Below are 19,308 nucleotides of genomic sequence, written 5' to 3'. Positions count from 1 at the left end.
TGATTCAAAGACGAGGAGAAATCTATACTGGCTGCCCTGTGCAAGTGCTTTATTTATTAGATTACTGTACTGTATGCATTTTAGATGCCTTTTGCTTGCACAGAAAGTACCCGATGCCCTTAAGAGATCGCGGCTTATCGAACTTTCCTCTGACATGGGGAGAACGTTTCTCGCTTCCGTCCACATTACAACAGTACAGTGACTATACTTGTACGATTTCCCGCCATGGCACTTCTAAGACCCATTAATGCATGCAAACACCTTGATTCTCAGTTTAAACTTTTCAAATGCCATGGAAAACAATATTTCAGAAATTTATTCAACAAGGTGCATTTACATTATCCAAATAATGCACTTGTATAAAACAATGACAAACATAACCTCACGCAACAAAAAGAAGAAAAACACGAATTCAAAGACGAGGAAAAATTATGCTGGCTCTCCTGTGCAAATGCTTTATTTTTTGGATTACTGTACTATCTGCATTTTTAGATGCCTTATACTGGCATGGAAAGTGTCCGACGCCCTTAAAGCATCGTGCCTTTTCGAACTTTCCTATGACAGGGAAGGAAGTCTCTCGCTTCCGTGTGCTCTGCATAGCAACACAGTACATTTCCCGGCTGGCAATTCTCTCCTTTAAAACCATAAGTCCGTTTGGCTTCAGCATTTAAAAAAATAAAACAAACAAACAATGCAGTTTCATCGGCATTGACAATATTATACCAATATAAATGGTCCGTTATTGGACATCATTGACAATATTGTTTGGTGCATACGAAATGATTATAGGCTATAAGCCACGCTTTTCCGCCAACTGTCGGCATTGCCAGTGTTCATGGATTCTACCTCTCCGCACACTGCCTGCTACGTGATATTGTGGCGTTCCTTATCCCCTTCACGTTCCGGAAGACGCGTTCGTTCATGACGCAGAGAAATTTTGAATTTAAATCACTCTGTAAAATACTTTTTTTTTTTTTTCAAACTGTAAAGGCAGTTTCGAATTAGAAGTCTGAATTTTGGTTTCGGACCGACATTGTTCGAATTACAAAATATCCGTGTTTCGAATTAAACTATTTAAATAACATGCAAAACCGTACCTCATGTTTCCGGAAACGAGAGCTGCTTCGAATTAGGCGAGTTTTTGAATTATTGAGATTCTACTGTATTGTTTGTAAGTTTCCAGGAATTTTATCATTTTCTCTGAATTTGACTTTGCATTCATATTTTAATTAATTTTCTTTTGAGTCCACAACGTGCCACTTCACACAAAAGGAACTGCAGCGCATTAACCTACTGGTCAGGAATGTAGAACTTCCTATTTACACATGTGAATGGTATCTCCTCTGGCACAATGTGTCATCACTGCTGCAATGAAAATTGAATGCTGCCAACTTCAAAATTATTCATGCATTGTTTGAATTTCTATGCCATTGAAGTTTTATACATGCAAGTCTTTTTTTACTTGCATGCCAAAAGCTGCTGGCAACAGCAAAACCACGCATAATAAAGGAAATAAACTTCAAGTCATCTTTCTCTTTACTGTTTAAAATGACTTTCTTTTATTGTAATACATTATTAATGAGACTTGCTTCTTTTCATTTTAGGTGTGTACAGTTTACAATGGGAGTCACTTGGCCAATGCTTATATACAACCAGCTTTGATCAGAGTGCTGTGTCAGTTAGCCTGTCTCCGGCCAGCCGCCATTTGTTGGTAGGTCTTGCCTCCCGTCGTGTGGCTCTCCTTCCTAATGACCGGCACACCATGGCTCAAATTTTTCGTTTAGAAGGTGCCCGCTTGGGTCAAGGCAAGGACGGTCGTGGGCGAAACAGTGGAGCTCGTGGTCGCCTTTGTCACTTGCGAGACATAGAGCAAGGACGTGAGCAGGGGTATATGAGTCTAAATTGTATTCGTTGGGCTCCTGGACCTGGCCAGGGATTTGTATATGGGACCAATACAGGCCAATTGAAGGTGTTACGGTAGGATAAAATGACTATACATTGTATATAATAATGAGGTGCTACATAACAGCAAAGCTGAGCTTGTGTTTTGTATATATAGATCTGCATTTGTTTTTTGTACAAAGAAACTTTAACTCTGGACAAATATTAATGAGATAGCTAGAATATATTTCTAGTATTGCTTATTGATGTTGTTGTATCATAATTATTGTGATTGTGACAGACATATTTTATGGCCGATGTATAATTAATGGAAATGATAGATGTGCCCCAAGAGCCTTCTTTGTAATAGTCTTATTGTTGTTTTTGATCCGTCTTAATTTGTTAGCCAAGTTTCTATATATTTATGTATAGGCATATACTGTGAGATTGATAATCAAATTTGAGAGTATTTATTGCAGGTAATACCTCTGTGAAGAGTAAATATGCATGAACCATTATATTGCTGCATAGCAGTAGCTTAAACTGCTGTAAATACTCCTTTACCCTTCACTGTTTTATTACCATGTTCAAATATATTTGGAGTTCTGTGTCAGTTACTGAATAAATGGATTTAAATATTATAGAATGTGTTATTTTAACCATCAGTTCATACCTATTCTCCAAACTCTTCTCACTAAATTTTTCCCATTCCTCGTCAAAGTTTAATGTTAACAAGTGTCTCACATACCCCATATGTGCAGTCTTACAGATCAGTACTTGAAATTGCTCTGAGTCTGAAAGATCCTCACTTTTATATTTCAGTGACTTGTAAAATACTGAAATAGCGTACAGACCAACATCATTAATATCTTATAAAATTGATAAATTAAGCGGAATATTCTGATTGAAAGATCAGTTTTCAAAATTACAATCACCTGAAAAAAATATAGCAAAGGATGCATGAAAGTTGAAATTTGTTATGATATAATTTTGAATTAAATGTTTCACTTGTTTTGTTTGTGAACTTGCATTTTCTCAGATGAATATAACAAAGATATACAGTAGAACCTCGATAATTCAAAATCGGTTAATTCAAAGTCGCGCCTAATTCGAAGCAGCTCTCGTTCCCAGAAACATGAGATACAGTTTTGCATGTTATTTAAATTGTTTAATTCGAAATACGGATAATTCGTAATTTGAAGTACAATGTCGGCCCCATTACCGAAATTCGGACTTTTAATTCGAAACTGCCTTTACATTTTAAAACAGTATGTTACAGAGTAATTTCAACTCGAAATTTATCCGCGTCATAATAGAACGCGTGTTCCGGAACGTAGAGGGGTAGCTTTCTGCACTTACACTCACTTCGGTGGGTCTACAGTGCGCTTCATGCCTGCTAAGTTGAATGAAATCGGAATTATTTTGTATTCAACCTTTTAAGGAACGCTGTAATATCACGCAACATGCAGTGTGCAGAGAAACAGGATCCGCGAACATTGGCGATGCCGACAGTTGACGAAAAAATGTGGCTCATATAATAAATTCGAAGGTACCGAACAATATTGTCATTGCCGATGAAACTGCATTGCTTTATTTCAATGCAAGCCCAAACAGTCTTATGGTTTTAAAGGAGAAAGTGCCAGCCAGGGAATCGTGCAAGGGTGGGGGGTGGGGGTCATTGTAGTGCGTTGCAATGCACACGGAAGCGAAAAACTTGATCCCCTCATCATAGGAAAGTTTGATAAGCCACAATGTTTTAAGGGCGTTAGGCACTTCCCATGCCAGTACAAAGCATCTAAAAATGCACACAGTATAGAAATCCAAAAATAATGCATTTGCACAGGGGAACCAACATCATTTATCCTCGTCTTTGAATTGTGTGATTTTTTCCTTTCGTTGCGTGATGTTATGTTTGTCAGTGATTTATCCAAATGCATTATTTGAACACTGTAAATGCACCTTGTTGGATAGATTTCGAAAATAGTTTTGTCCATGGCATTTGAAAGGTTTAAACTGTGAATCGAGGTGATTGCATGTATTAATGGGTCTTAGAATACTGTGTGATGCGGCAAGTGTTTACATTTCTGAAGTACGAGAGAAGTGCCATGGCGGGAAATCGTACAAGGATAGAGTCATAGAAAAGTTCTATTTTAAGGGCATCGGGTACTTTCTGTGTAAATACAAGGCATCTAAAGTGCATACTGTATAGTAATCCAATGAATAAAACACTTGCACGTGGGAGCCAGCATAGATTTCTCCTCGCCCTTGAATCCTGCTTTTTTTAAATTTTTATTTTATTTTTTATTTTTTATTTTTTTTCGTTGCACGAGGTTATGTTTGCCAGGGCATTATTTGAATACTGTAAATGCACCTTCTTGGATACCTTTTAGAAATAGTTCTTTCTTCATGGCATTTGAAAGGTATAAACTGTGAATCAAGATAAACTGCATGCAGTAACGGGCCCTAGAATATTTTGTAACGCGGCAAGGGTTGGTACTTCTGAATTGCGAATTGGCAGTTAATTCGAAATCACGCAATTCGAAGTCTGATTTTTTAGTCCCAACGACTTTGAATTAACGAGGTTTTACTGTACCATGACAGTTATTCGTTCAAGAATTTAGCTCAGTTCTCTCAAAGAGGATTCTTTCCAAGTCTCAGCATAGTTTTCAAGCCTCCAAAGGTACAGTACACATGATCTTTTCAGTAAGGCAACTCCAGGGAAAATGTAGAGAACAAGAAAATTCCTTCAGTTTCATCCTGAGACCTGCTATGTGTATGGTGCTTAGATGCTACAGCTGTTCTGAGCCCTTTGCTGGCCTGGTCAAGGGACTCCATGACAGTATGTCTGGACAGGTTCTCCATCAAAATAACATCTCTGAATCATTCCTAATCACACTTGGATTGAAGCAGGGCTGTGCACTTACCCCAACTCTCTTTGGTCTGTACTTGTCTGCCATGGTCTATGAGACATCATCTACAAACAGCTTAGGCATAGAAATCAGGTATCATCTTGGTGGAGCACTTTTTAACTTGGCCAGACTTCACTCACAGCAATTGATCGATGTTACCAGGATAACCAAAATACAGTGTGCATATGATCATTTTGGCCTCGCCATCAACACTCAGAAGGCCAAAGTACTTGCACAACCTGTCCAAAGAGCAAAGTACCCAGAGCTAAATTTTGCCATCTCTAACACAAAACTAACATAAAAAGGGAACACCTAGTCTAAGTGATGTATGTCAAGTCAGGACAGGGAAAACAGATTGAACTGCCCATATGGCAATTGGATGACTATCTTATTAGGTCTTCAGAAATAAAGACGCAACAGTTCATATCAAACTTATGGTTTACCAAGCTGTTGTAATCTCAATGCTATGTACTGTATGTCAAGCATGGAGCCTGTACCTACACGGCAGAAAAACCCTGGAGTGCATTCACTAACAAAAACTTTGTTCAGTTACGGGCTTCAAGCGAAAGAACTAAGGTCTTCAGTTTTGCATTCTTGAGAAAGCATGTCTTCATAATGTGGAAGCCATCATAATTAGTCATCAGCAATGGATATGGCATGTATACCATATGAATAGGAGTGGTATTAGGCTTCTATTGCATATTGTTTATGATGAACTTTGCTGTGGCACAAGATCCTAAAGTGCCTGTTTGAGACATAAAGACCAGCTTAAACAAACCATGAAGGTGACAAAAATGAACCCTCAAATCTGAGATGTACTCGTGAAGAATTCCTTATTCTAGCGCTGAACCGTATCTGCTGGTGTCAAATTTTTTTAAACAAGAAAGTAGTGGACATGAAGAGACAGTTAGAGCTGTAGTATGGGGCCGCGCATTGTTGTGAAGGAGGATGACCTGTCGAATCGGTTGGTCTCGTCTCTTGCAGCAATATGCAACCCTCGCCTTGTTCAACAGCTCGCAGCAGTAAGCAGCGTTGACTGGCGTCACACATGCCCGTCGATCATTGTCAATAATGTCTTTAACCGCACAAATGTTTTCATCTGTATTGCTGGTCCGAGGACACATGCTCGTCCTTCCTTTTAACTTTTTATGCCAGGCAAACACACGCGTACTTGACAATGTTTGATCACCGAACTATGCAGTCAATCTCTGGCAAATTTCCGCCGCTGTAACTCCTTCACGAGCAAGAAATTTTATAATTATGCGTTGTGCAGTGGAGGGGTGCACCTGTTGCTCCAACATAATGAGCATTACTGACGAAACGGTGGGAAATATCTAACAGCATGCTCTCCCCACTCCTAACGGTCCCGCCTAAGCATAGCAGAAGCACGGGGCCAGCCCTACCAACTATTGATGTTCAGGAATAAAAATCCTGTTTATATTTGATCGACCTTTGTAGATCATTTTCCCTCTAGTTACTATCTTCCCAAATAAACCAGGGGTGACCTCAAAATATACCATATAAACCTTCAAAAATAGCCCTAAAACACAATTTAAATTTTATACCATAATTCTTGTAAGGTTGGGAACAGGGTATCAGAAGTTAATTTTGAAGATTTAAGTGGGTGCATTTCTGTAGGATAAGTTTTGGGCAAACTTTTTCAATAATTGCTTGAAGTTAGTGAGAGACCCTAGGAAAGGAAATTGATGATCACATAAATCTGTCAAGTAGGTTAATTTAAAATAAAAACATACACACACAAACTTCTTATTTCTTGTGAGTCTACACCAAGTACAAAGGTGTGCCCAAAAAAAAAAAAAAAAAAAAAAAAAAAAGCAAAACACTTGAATATTTTTTGGGAAATGCACATTTAATTATCATTTAGATTGCATCTGGCAGTCTTTGTACATATACTGCGAACTTTTAATTTAGTGTTTCATGAGGTTCTGTGAATGCAAGTTGCTTTCGAGATCAAAGTTTATCATTTTTCATGTTCCGTATTGATGACAATATAATTCTTCTTCTCTTATGACCACATAGGATCACTTTAGTCAGTCCGTTGTTCAGGTCTCTTTGAAGGGATTGTTCAGGCATTGCGGTCCTCCCAGTACTTCTTCAGGCGCTCCGATCTTCATGCCCTTTCCTCAGTTGAAAATATGCATGTTGTTGGTTTGTTTTGTGTAAGGGTAAAGTGGAGTTTTGTATTCAATTTTATCTTATTTGTGGTGTCTTCTGTTGTAAGGCCGTTTTCCTTCAGATCCTCTCTTACTTCTCTGATCCATTTACATCCTGTTGTGGTATTTTTTGAGACGAGATTGTGTTGTACTAGTTGTTTCAGAAGTCTCGAATCCTGCATCCTCATTGATATGTCCAAAGAAACCCAGTCTCCTCTTATGCATAGTATCTGTAATGGGTTCTAGCTCTTTGTACACGACTTTGTTAGGTATTAACCGCCACTGTCCATCTTTCTGGTATTTTTTGTTGATGCAGGTTCTTCCAATCCTCCTTTCAATTTTCTGAAGTCTGTCAGTCTTTGTTTGTTCAGGCGAAAAAGTGTTTCTGCTGCATATGTAGCTTCCGGTTTTATTTTTGCATTTATTGATAGACATTTCTTTTTGTAGATATCCCATGTTAATTTTTGTGCTTTAGCTAATCTATTTGTTCTTGTTTGGATTGAGATATTTTTATTCAGGTTATGTGTTATTATTTCTCCAAGATATTTAAATTGAGTTACTATTTTGATTTTATTACCATTTATGCTGCCTTTGCTGGCAAGATATAGTGTTTACAGTGCACTATGTCTTCTGGTATGGGCTAGAATAAATCTGTTACTTTCATTGACCTGTCTCAGTCTCTTCCTTGGCTTTGACAATATGAAAGTGGCTGAGGTATGAGTGACACTAGTAATGCCATTCCTTATGCAGCCAGTCCCTGCTATGAAGGGTGTGAAAATGTTGCTCATAGGATCGGTTGGTGCATGCATTTCAGTGGGCTTGGCAGATTGATGTGCAAGAGCAACTTCTGGCTCGGTGAGGAAAGCAACGGGAAACTACCTCACTCCTCATTTCCCTAGTACGCCTCTTCAGTGACACCTAGGCCATCTATGACAGCTAATGGTGAAGCTGTTGAGGATCCAACCAGCCTTCGGGCTGAATACCCAACAAACATACCATTTATGGTAACTTCTTTTATGTCCACTGCTAGTAATGCTAAAATCATCAGCGAAACCCAGGCAATTTGTTTTGATTTTTTGACCAATCTTTTCCCTCATTACAATTTCTAGAGCACAATTAAATAGTAGTTGTGAGAGCCCATCTCCTTGCCGTAGTCCAGTTTTAATCTCAAATGTCTCCGATGTTTCACCCCTAAACTTCACTTTTGATTTGGTGTTAGTGAGAGTCAATTTTATCATGTTTATTAATTTGGGGTGTAGTCTAAGGTGTCTTAAAATTTTGGACAGAGATTCTCTATGGATGCAATCATAAGCTTTCTTGAAATCTACAAATGTTATCAGCATATCTCTATTTCTTCTCCTGTTATAGTCCATTATCAACTTAAGACTCATGATCTGATCACGACAGCTCCTCCAGGGTCTGAAACCTCCTTGATATTCTCCTAGTTCTTTCTCAAGTTGTAAACTTATCCTATTAAGGATGATTATTGAAAATATTTTGTATGTTATGTCTAGCAGCGAGATTCCCCTGTAGTTATTAGGGTCGGTTTTGTCTCCTTTTTTGTGCAGTGGGTGAATGAGGGCTGTTGTCTAGTGTTCTGGTAGTTCTTCTTTAATCCAGATAGAAACAAGTTGTTGATGGAGGGCAACTTTTGCTGATGTTCCTGCATATTTCCAGATTTCCGCAAAGGTCTGATCTTCTCCTGGCGCTTTGTAGTTTTTTTAATTTATTCAGAGCTTGGTAGACTTCCTTTATTGTGGGGGGATTGATGTTCTCTGGTGGTGTTTTTATTGGGGTGTTGGTGTCCAAATGAAGGAGTTCTGTAGGTTCCTCACAATTTAAAAGCTTGTTGAAATATTTAGTCAGAATTTCTGCATTGTCTTTATTGTTATGAGCCAACTTACCATTTTCATCCTTCATCAGTAGGGTCAGGGGTTCATATTTTTGGAGCTGCTTTCTGAAGGTTTTGTAGTAGTCCCTTGATTGAGTTTTATTGAATTGTTCTTCAATTAACTGCAGTGTGTCCTTATGATGTCTTTTTATTCTTCTTAAGACTTGGGTAGTTTCTTTTCTCTGTTTTACTAGATTCTGATAGGATATTTCTGTTTTTTGGGACTGATGTAATAGCCATGCCTGATGTCTTTTCTCCACTGTTTCATCACATTCACAGTTCCACCATTGGTGTTTTTACGTGGTTTAATTGGAGCTAGGTCTTCTGCAATTTGTTTAAGGTTGTGTACTATGTCTTCAAGTTTATCTGTGATTTTTATTTTTTTCAGTTGCTTTCTGGTAATTTTTGTTGTTGATTAGCTGGGTAGGATCTATTTTTCTTTTAGTTTTAAGGGCTTATTTTTGCTGTCTCCTCTGGGGAATGAGTTTAAATTGAATTTTAACTATGTAGTGATCTGAACCTGTGTCTAATCCTCGGAGGACTTTGACGTTATAGATCTCTTTGTGATGGTATTTGTCCATGCAGATGTGATCCAGTTGCCATTCTCCTTTAGTGTAGTCAGGGTGTTTCCATGTTTTGAGGTTTCCTCTTAAAACATGTAGATTTTGAGACTAAATTATGGTTTCTGCACAGGTCAACTAGTCTCTCTCCATTTTTATTTGTTTTCTTGTGTGCTGGCCATTTTCCAATTATGTCACGGTATTTTCTTTCTCTGCCTAGTTGAGCGTTGAAGTCGCCTATTAATAATTTTACATGGTGTTTGGGAATGTTATCTATGATCTGGTCCAATAGGTCCCAAAATTCTTCTGTTTCCTCGTGGTCTTTTGAGGAGCTGTTTTTATCATTAGTGGGAGCATGGGCATTTATTATAGTATAGGTTTTATTAGATGCCTTTAAGGTGAGCATTGAGAGTCGTGGAGACTGTGATTTGAATTCTTGAACTGAGTTTATTATTTTAAGGCTGACCAAAAATCCTGTTCCAAATTGTGGGACATTCTTCATCACTCTCTTACGGGATATACCTTTATAAAGTCTGTACCCTTGAGATTCCAAGGCATCCTGGTCAGTGTTTATAATTTCCTGTAATCCCATGATAAGAATTTACAATTACAATAATTACAAATAAAATACAAAATTTTCCCTTGGTCTACGCATCCAACATGCATTTCTTTGCATTTGCAGTCTTTGCATTTGGTACACTGCACCCATTCTTCATCTAATGACTCACAACAAATAATGCATAATGTGTTTTCTTCCATTTCCTTAGTATTTACGTAATAATTATAATACAACTGCTTTCCGGCAATTTTGTTTTCTTTGTTGAACTGGTGAGGTACTTTTGAATGCTCAGCCAAAGCGAATGGTAATTGTAAAAAAATTTTCCTGCTCAGGGACATGAAGATCATCTAGATACTTCATATAAGTAATCAACTGATTTTACATATCGTAATCAAAGGATTTTTTAATTCTTCCCATCTGAGGTGTTACATCCACTTAACTCTTAAGTGCTCTCAGACAATCTCTTAACATACTTCTTGGCACACAAAAAGCCTCAGCAGCCTGCCTTGCAGTCATTTTGTTAGAAATAATTTAGTTTAGTACCATCTTCATCCAGTCCTCGGTCCACTTTCATTTTGTTTTACTCCTTTTCTCGGTCATTTCACTCTGGAAAGTGATAAGTAGTGGATATAATTTTATTTCTTTAAAAGACGTATTGGCCAGTACTGGAATACATATGGTTGGCCGGTACTGTACAAAACTCACGTGAAGGAACTTCCCCAACTGGATAAATAGACGATGTCGTGAAACTATTACCAGCTATAGCATCCTTAAAGAATGTATATAATATATAAGTAAAAACAAAATCAACAGCTTACCTGGTAATGGAGTACCTGGGGCTTGAAAATAACTTTTCACGCGTGATAGTAAGCCGGCCAACGTACAACACTCACATCTCACACAAGACTTAATGCTAAACAAAACCCCTAAAGTATGACATGCGGGAATGTAGCATCCTTCAGATGCCACCTGTAAGCAACTGCCATATAGCACCTAAAACAAGAACCAGCAATGGCCGGTACTGTAGGACTCTCCCCTACCATGATTAAAATAAATTGAAGTACTACTTTTATATTGTATTGTTTAGGTGGATTACCTCATTTGTCTACAATAACTGCTTTCAAGAGACAACTTTGAGTCCAGAAAATACCGCAAGAGCTGTAGCACTCATTGATGATGGATGCAACTTTTGTTTTTTTTTGCTAGGGGCTTTACGTCGCACCGACACAGATAGGTCTTATGGCAACGATGGGATAGGAAAGGCCTAGGAGTTGGAAGGAAGCGGCCGTGGCCTTAATTAAGGTACAGCCCCAGCATTTGCCTGGTGTGAAAATGGGAAACCACGGAAAACCATCTTCAGGGCTGCCGATAGTGGGATTCGAACCTACTATCTCCCGGATGCAAGCTCACAGCCGCGCGCCTCTACGCGCACGGCCAACTCGCCCGGTGCAACTTTTGTTACGGTATACTGCAAATGTACTGGAAACATCATCCACAACTGTACACCAAGCTGTAAGGCTTTACTGAGAACACAACACCTTTTGTAGACAGCCTGGATCAGGTCATCTGAGGTTTACATCAACTAAAGGTGACTGATTTTTAACTCTAGAAGTGTTAAGAAATTGAGGAGCGTTTTTTCAAAACTCGACATTTGCAGCAAACATCATTTTTCAAGAAATGTGTTTTTTTATTTCCACTTAGAAGCATATGCATGAAACATTTCAAATTTTCGTCTATGTTAGTTCTAATAGAGACAAGTACGATGTCTGAATAGAACTTGTTGAAACTTAAGGTGGATGAGGTAAGATTAGAAGATAATTTTCTCAAGTTTTTTCAAAAGTCGATATATGCAAATATTCTGGTAAAATGGAACTTCACATTAATACCCTAACTGAATGATATACTTTTGTTTATGGAATTATTTACTTATTTTTATTTTTGTTATTCTGTGAATAATATTTTTTGAAAATTTATTTATTTTTGAGCTCCATTGTCATACATGTTTTAATATAGGATACTTGGTATTGTAAGATTACATACTATTATTAGATTCTAATATACTGAGCATCAAGCAGTGTAACATAAAACAAAATAAGGTATTAATCTATAATATCAATCCTATTGTATTGAATGAACACATTAATATCACGCAGGTTAAATTCAAGTCTTACAAAATAAAGTCTGCTCCAAGAACTCATCAAAACACTTAGCCATCAGAAGGCTGTTACTTGTCTTCTAACACGACCCTGTAGAAATCCACAGCATCATCCGGTATTTCAAAAAACTTCAACAGAGCTTGAACATCTTTCTTCTTTTCTTTGCTCACCATATTTTTCTTTGGTAAAACAGAGGATTTTAGCAATACTTCATGGCTGGATTTCATTTTCAGAACTTCAACTTCCACTGGGTATGCGAAGTAGGTATCCTGTACTGATACGAAGACTCTTTTATGTCTCTTATTATATGTGATAACACGTTGACTATTCATTTTAAATGGCAACCTAGCTCGTAGTACCTTCTGTGAACTCTCTTTTAGATCTTTGATTTCCCAGTCCCCGCTCAGAATTTTAAGGGTGCCATGCTTCTCTAAGATATCATAGTATTGTTTGGGAGACAGTATGTTTTCCCGTCTTCTGTAAGATTTCTCAATTCTATCTAACACTCTGTCTGGAGCCATGTAGCTGTGTCCCCGAATAGGGAAGAAATGTAGAATATTACTGAATAATGTGCTTTTTTCCAAGAAAGCAGTAAGTGTGGCCAGGATGACACTGTTTTTGTTTTGGCTGCTACAAGAGTCTGAGAATAAATGTATCGTGGTAGGGCTATCTTTGTGCAGCTTCTTTTCCAGGTTAAAAGGAAAGTCCAATAAAGCCGAAGCAACTTGGTTGCAACCTCTTGAAGATTCTGTTTCTAGCCAAGTATAGAAAAATATGTCTTCCTGTCTCTGCTCCTCTGAGTGAATCATGATGCAGAGATTGTATAACCACACTTGTCTAGCATAGAAAACCTCACTCACTGATAACTTTGGAATTGGTTGATTCTGTTGCATGTCAAAACATATCTTGATGACACCTGGGTTTTCTTCTTTCATTATTTGATAAAACCGCTTTGCACGAAGTTTATGCAATATATAACTTGTCCTCAGTTCATTCTTCTTCTCTAGGCATGTTTCTGTCTTTATTTTCATTAGACTAATTTTACAAGTGGAGCAGGTATCAGTGTGAGGAGTTTTGAATGACAGATTGAAGCACTTATAGAATATATACTTGTATTTTGACAGCGAGCACAGTTTCAATCCAGAACGTTTCCTTTCTTCACAGAATGTCTTCCACATCTTATTGACTGAGAGATATGACGGTAAATATCCTCTCTTAGACTTTCCTCTGCCATGATGGCTCTCTCTGCATTTATACCTTTTGATGTGATTCTTAATGGCAACCGTAATGTCCTTGTGTTCCTTGCCTGTTCTGTCACTACCTCAATTTTCCTTAGGTAACTTCCCAGTGTGATGAAACCTACTAGCCAGGTAAGATAATCTGTCCTTTGACATCCCAGAAATTCCTTGAAAAGTTGCAGCACAGACAGGAAGCATTTCACCAGTTTTCTTCCTAATGCTGTACTTCACAGAAACAGTTTTCTTCTTCCTAGCACTTTCAATGTTCACTACCCTGCGCTGAGGTGTGGAAATGTGCATATACTTCAAAAGAAACTTGTCTTGATCGATCTTGTTTAAAGAAGTCACATGATGATGGAATTCTGTGATATCTTCATAGCAGAGTTCAGCAGCTTTGCATTGTTTCATCGTTTTAGCTTCTGTACTTGTGGACAAGTCTTTGAGTCCATGCATGCATTTAATATTAGGTTCGTTTTTAGTTCTAGTCAGCTTTCCAGCTACTCTCTTCTTGTATCTAGACTTTCTTCCACCGACACATTCCTGAACCGGCACGCCAGCTTCAGAATCTTCAGATTCATTATTCATACTGTTGTAGAGTGAAATAGTTCCTCACGCAGTAACTTGCTTAAAACTTCTCAAGAAGTGAGTTTTATTCTGTCGACGACAATGAGAGCTAATCGCGGGAACATGTGGCATGCAGTTCCAAGAATACATCCTTTCAATAATGGAGTCCGGCATTCCATTGTACCACAGAATAACACTTCCGATTATCCATGAGAATGCCACATGATTAATAGTTAACTGCACTTATCGAGTTTTGCTTTAACTTCCCGAGAGCATATATCGACTTTTGCAAAAACCTAGTGATTTCAACCACTTCTATACACGGCAAATATCGACTTATGCAAAGGATGATTGCACAGGATGGTGAGCAAGGTCAAACTGATAACATTAGCGTGCATAACTCAATTTCGAAAAATTTTGCATTTATCGAGTTTTGAAAAAACGCTCCTCAATTGCCACATTACAGCCTTGCAGGCCAAAGAAGACCTCCAACTGGTCTCCAGTTGACACAAGGATTTGTTAGCCCTTCAGTTTCCTTGAGAACATCATAAAATACACGTACGGAGGAGGTTCCATCATGGTATGTGATGGTGGCAATTCTCATGTCCGGACTGAGCTGGTGTCCATCGAAAATGGGGCACTAACGCATGGAGGAGATTCTTCTTGAACATGTCTCCCTTTCACTCCCTACATCGGAGAAACTTGTGTTGCAATACACGACAACGCCTGTCCTCGTGCTGATTGGTGTATGTTAACATTCCTACAGAAGAAAGAAATCATCACTTTGGACTGGCCAGCAAAAACTCCCAACCTAAACTACATCGAACATGTGTGGGACCAGTTCTGGTGCCGAGCAGAAGTTAGAACACCTATTACACATGCATCACTGCTGTTTTCCGGGATCTTTTTTCACCTTATGAATCGAGAAGTTGTGTACTTTCCTGCCATCTGTTTTGTAATTAGAACCAATACGAAACTGATAGACATGTGTTGCTTTTCACTCATATCTATCAGATATAGAACATGAAACACATGCTGTTGAGTCTCAAGGAAGTTGCTTTAGAAGGTATCATGTCCTTTCCTGCCATCTTGAGAAGGTTTTGTGAACTATAACTTGCAAATTCTAACCAGTTAATAAGGGAAAGGTGTAACGAAAGCAAATACCGGTACTTCATAAGCTAGAGGCTACTCAGTCACAGAGAATTGCTGGGCCATCTCATTCTCTTACGGGCGCAGAGATTATTCCTTTGATGGATGACAGTAGTGAATTAAATGTATTGGAAAGAGATTTTTTATTTTTCGCTTTACGTCGCACCGACACAGATAGGTCTTATGGCGACGATGGGATAGGAAAGGCCTAGGAGTGGGAAGGAAGCGGCCGTGGCCTTAATTAAGGTACAGCCCCAGCATTTGCCTGGTGTGAAAATGGGAGACCACGAAAAACCATCTTCAGGGCTGCCAAAATTGGGGTTCGAAACCACTATCTCCCAGATCCAAATACACAGCTGTGCGCCGCTAACCGCACGGCCAACTCACCCAGTAGATAGTTTTGGTAGTGATACGACAGTGACTATACAAAGCATGAGGTTACTGCACAAGTGGCAGACAGCACAGATGAAGAAGAAACAGCTTCAGCTGTAATAACTTTATCCGCAGTTCATTATTTGTGGCAAGGGTAGATTTCATCAAGAGCATACAAAAGATCACCCTCACGGGTGTGCCGGGTACTAAAAAACATTTAGAGTCCATTTTAGATGCTTTCCTGCTGTTTTTTGGTGACAGAGTGATTGATCTAACCTTCAAGACACAAACAGGTATGCGGCAGAATGTATACTTGGTGTCTCCTTGAAACCAAGGTCGCGCGCCGAGAAATAGGAGCCCGTGACAGGGCAAGAAGTTTGTGTATTCTTGGAGCTCGTAATGGTGATGGGGATAATGCAGGAACCCACACTTAAGAGCTATTTCACCAGGGATGGATTTTTAGAAGCCCCTGTATTCTCTCAAACAATGGCATGGGACAGGTTTGAACTTATCTTGCGATATTGTTACATGCCCGCCCTGTGGTAGGCCCTTTCAGTACTTCCTGAAATGGGCTAGTGAGTCAGATGACCAGTGATCTCCCAGCTGGCCTGGAGGATGGAGCCAGTCTTCTTGTGTATTGTTCTTGTCGACTGGTTTACCTGCAAGTTTCTGGGAGTTGCAACGAGTATGTTCCACCTCTAGCCACATTGCAAACATTCTGGTTCACATCACTCGAGCTATAAAAAGCGAGGCTAGCTGCGGAGAGTCAGTCAGTGTTGGGGTCAGTGTGAGACTCAAGTGTGTTGGAGATCGGTGACTGGGCTGAGGGCAACAGAGATGTTGGCGGTTGCTAGTGTCCCACTGAGGTCCCATTGCCCTGCCTTCTCCAAATGACATCCCTCCCAGGGCGAGCCTCGTATTTATAGATCCCGGAGGCTCGCATATACTGTAGAAAGCACTTCCCAGGAGGTAATGTCCGCCGGGTTATCGACAGAGGCAATGGGGCGCCATGAGAGGGCCATGGGGCTATCTGTGTACAATATCAAATGGTTTCATGGTACAAGAGGATAATCAGTTAGAAAATGGTGGACCCAGACAATGGTGGCGGCTGTTTCAGCAACACTGATGTGGGTTGGCTCCTTGAAGGCCTGTGCCCAGGCCTGGTTGACAGCTGGAACCACCGCTGCAATGGACCCGGGAGTAGCGTCGGTGAACACTGCAACCTCCTGGTTGCCAGGGAACATGGCACGTGGAGTCAAGACGAAATCAGGGGTGAGCAGGCATCGAACCCAGAAGAATTCGCCTGCGAGGATGTGCTTGGGCAGGAAACAGGGCCATCCCATGACCCAGCCTAGCCATGAGAAGTACCCTGCTGCCTGCTGGAGCTGATACAGGGAGAATGTTGGCAGCGCATGCACAAGGGAGAGGGCCTTAGAATACTCTGTGCATGCATGCGTGCGTGCAGTGTGAGGACCACCGTGAGTCAGCGATTGAAACAGTCATCGTGAGTGTGAGGATAACTTGTGAAAATTTAAATTTATAATTCCACCTTTACAATACTGTAATTGTCTTTATTGAAAAGACTACATTAGATTATATTTGTGATACATGTTTTGTCCCCTTATGGGACATCTTCAGTCACACATACAAACATTGAAAATAAGGTGAGGACACATTGAAATAAGTAAATGAAAAGTCTTTAAATCTTGTGATGCGGCGAGTTGGTGTCTTGTCAATCTTGATGTTAAAATGGTGCAGCGTGAACATAATATGAAGTATGAAATCCAGTTCAAAAACATGCATATGCATAGAATTGTCCAATTATAAAACAACATGAGTGGCTATGCAAATAAAATTACAGTATATGCATATTGTACATGAAATAGTGTGATGATAACGCCACATTTAAAATAGCTTCCCTGATTAGATGAAGAAGGTGGAGTTATGTTGACGACTCAAGTTGAACTTGATTGTTTGTTGACAATATGGGCCTAAAAAAGAAAAAAATATTGAAATGTAAACTGAGTGCCCATCTGGTCACTCACCTCCTTGCCCGTCCTACATCGACCACTCCACCTCAAGGTCGTTGAGGCCTGACAGGAGGGGAGGTTGAGGGGAGTTTGATGTAAGGGGAGAGGTGTAAGGTAAAGCATTACTCACGCGCCTTCGATAAAGAATTTAATGGTTATTCCTCGAAAAGTATATTGATTTCCTCCAATATTTCATTCAGATTATAAATCGGGTTACATTTTTGATCAATATTTATAAAAATGTTTCCCAAAATATTCAATAGATTTTCTTTCTTACTTAATTGGAGAATTTGAAGGTCTTGTTTTATGTCTGTGAATGTATGATTGGTATTGATACAATGCTAAAAAGAGAAAGATGTTCCACCTTTTCAATACAATAACACTGTTGCACGAATCAATGTAGCAACATATTTAATTTATTATGGGACCGGTTTCGACATCTGTCCATGTCATCATCAGCCTACACAAAAATGGCAAGAAGTCAACACAATTGTAACACTTTTGACACTTTTCTTGAATTAAAAATAGAAGTTCATGTAGAGGTTCTTGAGCACTCTTGCTGATCTTGAGGTTAAAAAAATGATACAGTATATTGTGTAGTAATAATAATAATAATAATAATAATAATAAATTAAATATGTTGCTACATTGCCGTGTTTTGACGCATTAACATGTTCATTATAACTTATGTTAAAATTGCAGCTTGTCTGTACAATATAAATAGCGGAACACTGCTGGCAATTTAATTTGTAAACTCCTGATTTCTGAAATTTGCTATTGCAGTTATTGATAATGTGATAATTATAGAAAAGATGACCGTTAATGTTGGTTGTCTTGATAGAAAATTTCATATTAAGTTTCTTGAAAACATTCGTGATTTGGTATATTTTTAGTATACTTGGTTAATGTCAAAAATGATTTCTTGATTTTGCTAATAATTTTGTCCACAAATTGCCTGTTTAACCCGTTACATTTAGCTATAAAATAAATAGTATCCAATTCATTTTTACGATCTACTTCTGACATGGGTATATTATAAGCTCTGTAAATCATACTATAAAAGGGGGCCCTCTTATGTTCTGCCGGGTGTATGGAATTTTGTCTCATTATATTCACTGTTTGAGTGGGTTTCCTGAATATTTTATACCCAAGTTTATTAGAGTCATTAATAATTGTAACGTCAAGAAAATTATTTTCACTTTCGAAAAAAAATTTAATCTGTGAATCCGTATGGTTTAATTGTTCTAATACCTCCTCTCCATTAGTAATGCTGTGATCAATTATTGTAAACGAGTCATGTACGTATCTCAACCAGCATATTATTCCTTTAATGTTGTTGATTGTATTATTTTCAAGAATCCATGTAAATTTCCGCCATAATTTCCGAAGCTGGGACCCCCATGGGAAGACCTTCCTGTTTATATATCTGGCCATTAAAGGTAAAGTAATTATTAGCGGTGATGAACTCCGAGATATTAATAAAATCGACTACCTCTTGCCTACTAAAATTACTGTATTTAAGTAGATTGTTCTTTACAAGATTTATCGTTTTTGATACTGGAATATTCGGGAACATATTTTTGACATCAAATGAATACATCTTCTGGTCTGGTTGCATGTTTAAATCTACGATCACAAAATTCTTTGGAATTCTTAATAGACTTGTTACCCTCGAATCTATATATTTTTTTTTTTTAAATTGTGTATAAATCTAGACATCTTGTATATAGGGTTATTTTTTAAATTAATGATGGGTCTTATAGGTATATTCTCTTTATGCACCTTCGGTAGTGCCCTAGCCTTCAGAATACCCAAGTTCATATTA

At 38.6% G+C, this 19,308-nt stretch overlaps 1 protein-coding gene across 4 annotated transcripts in view; it reads left to right on the top strand.

Moving 5' to 3' along the window:
* Window positions 1-2,512, top strand: part of LOC136877569 (serine-rich adhesin for platelets) — a 467,126-nt gene extending 464,614 nt beyond the window's left edge. For all 4 annotated transcript variants that reach the window (XM_067151717.2, XM_067151719.2, XM_067151715.2 and 1 more), the window contains one exon: window positions 1,605-2,512. In XM_067151717.2, coding sequence (XP_067007818.2) covers window positions 1,605-1,981 — 377 coding nt within the window. In that variant the 3' untranslated portion in view covers window positions 1,982-2,512. The remainder of the gene's footprint in view (window positions 1-1,604) is intronic.
* The last annotated feature ends 16,796 nt before the right edge of the window (window positions 2,513-19,308 follow it).

Source organism: Anabrus simplex, chromosome 7 (genome assembly GCF_040414725.1).
Source record: "Anabrus simplex isolate iqAnaSimp1 chromosome 7, ASM4041472v1, whole genome shotgun sequence".
NCBI lineage: Eukaryota > Metazoa > Arthropoda > Insecta > Orthoptera > Tettigoniidae > Anabrus > Anabrus simplex.
This window is presented reverse-complemented; position numbering and strand designations above follow the sequence as displayed.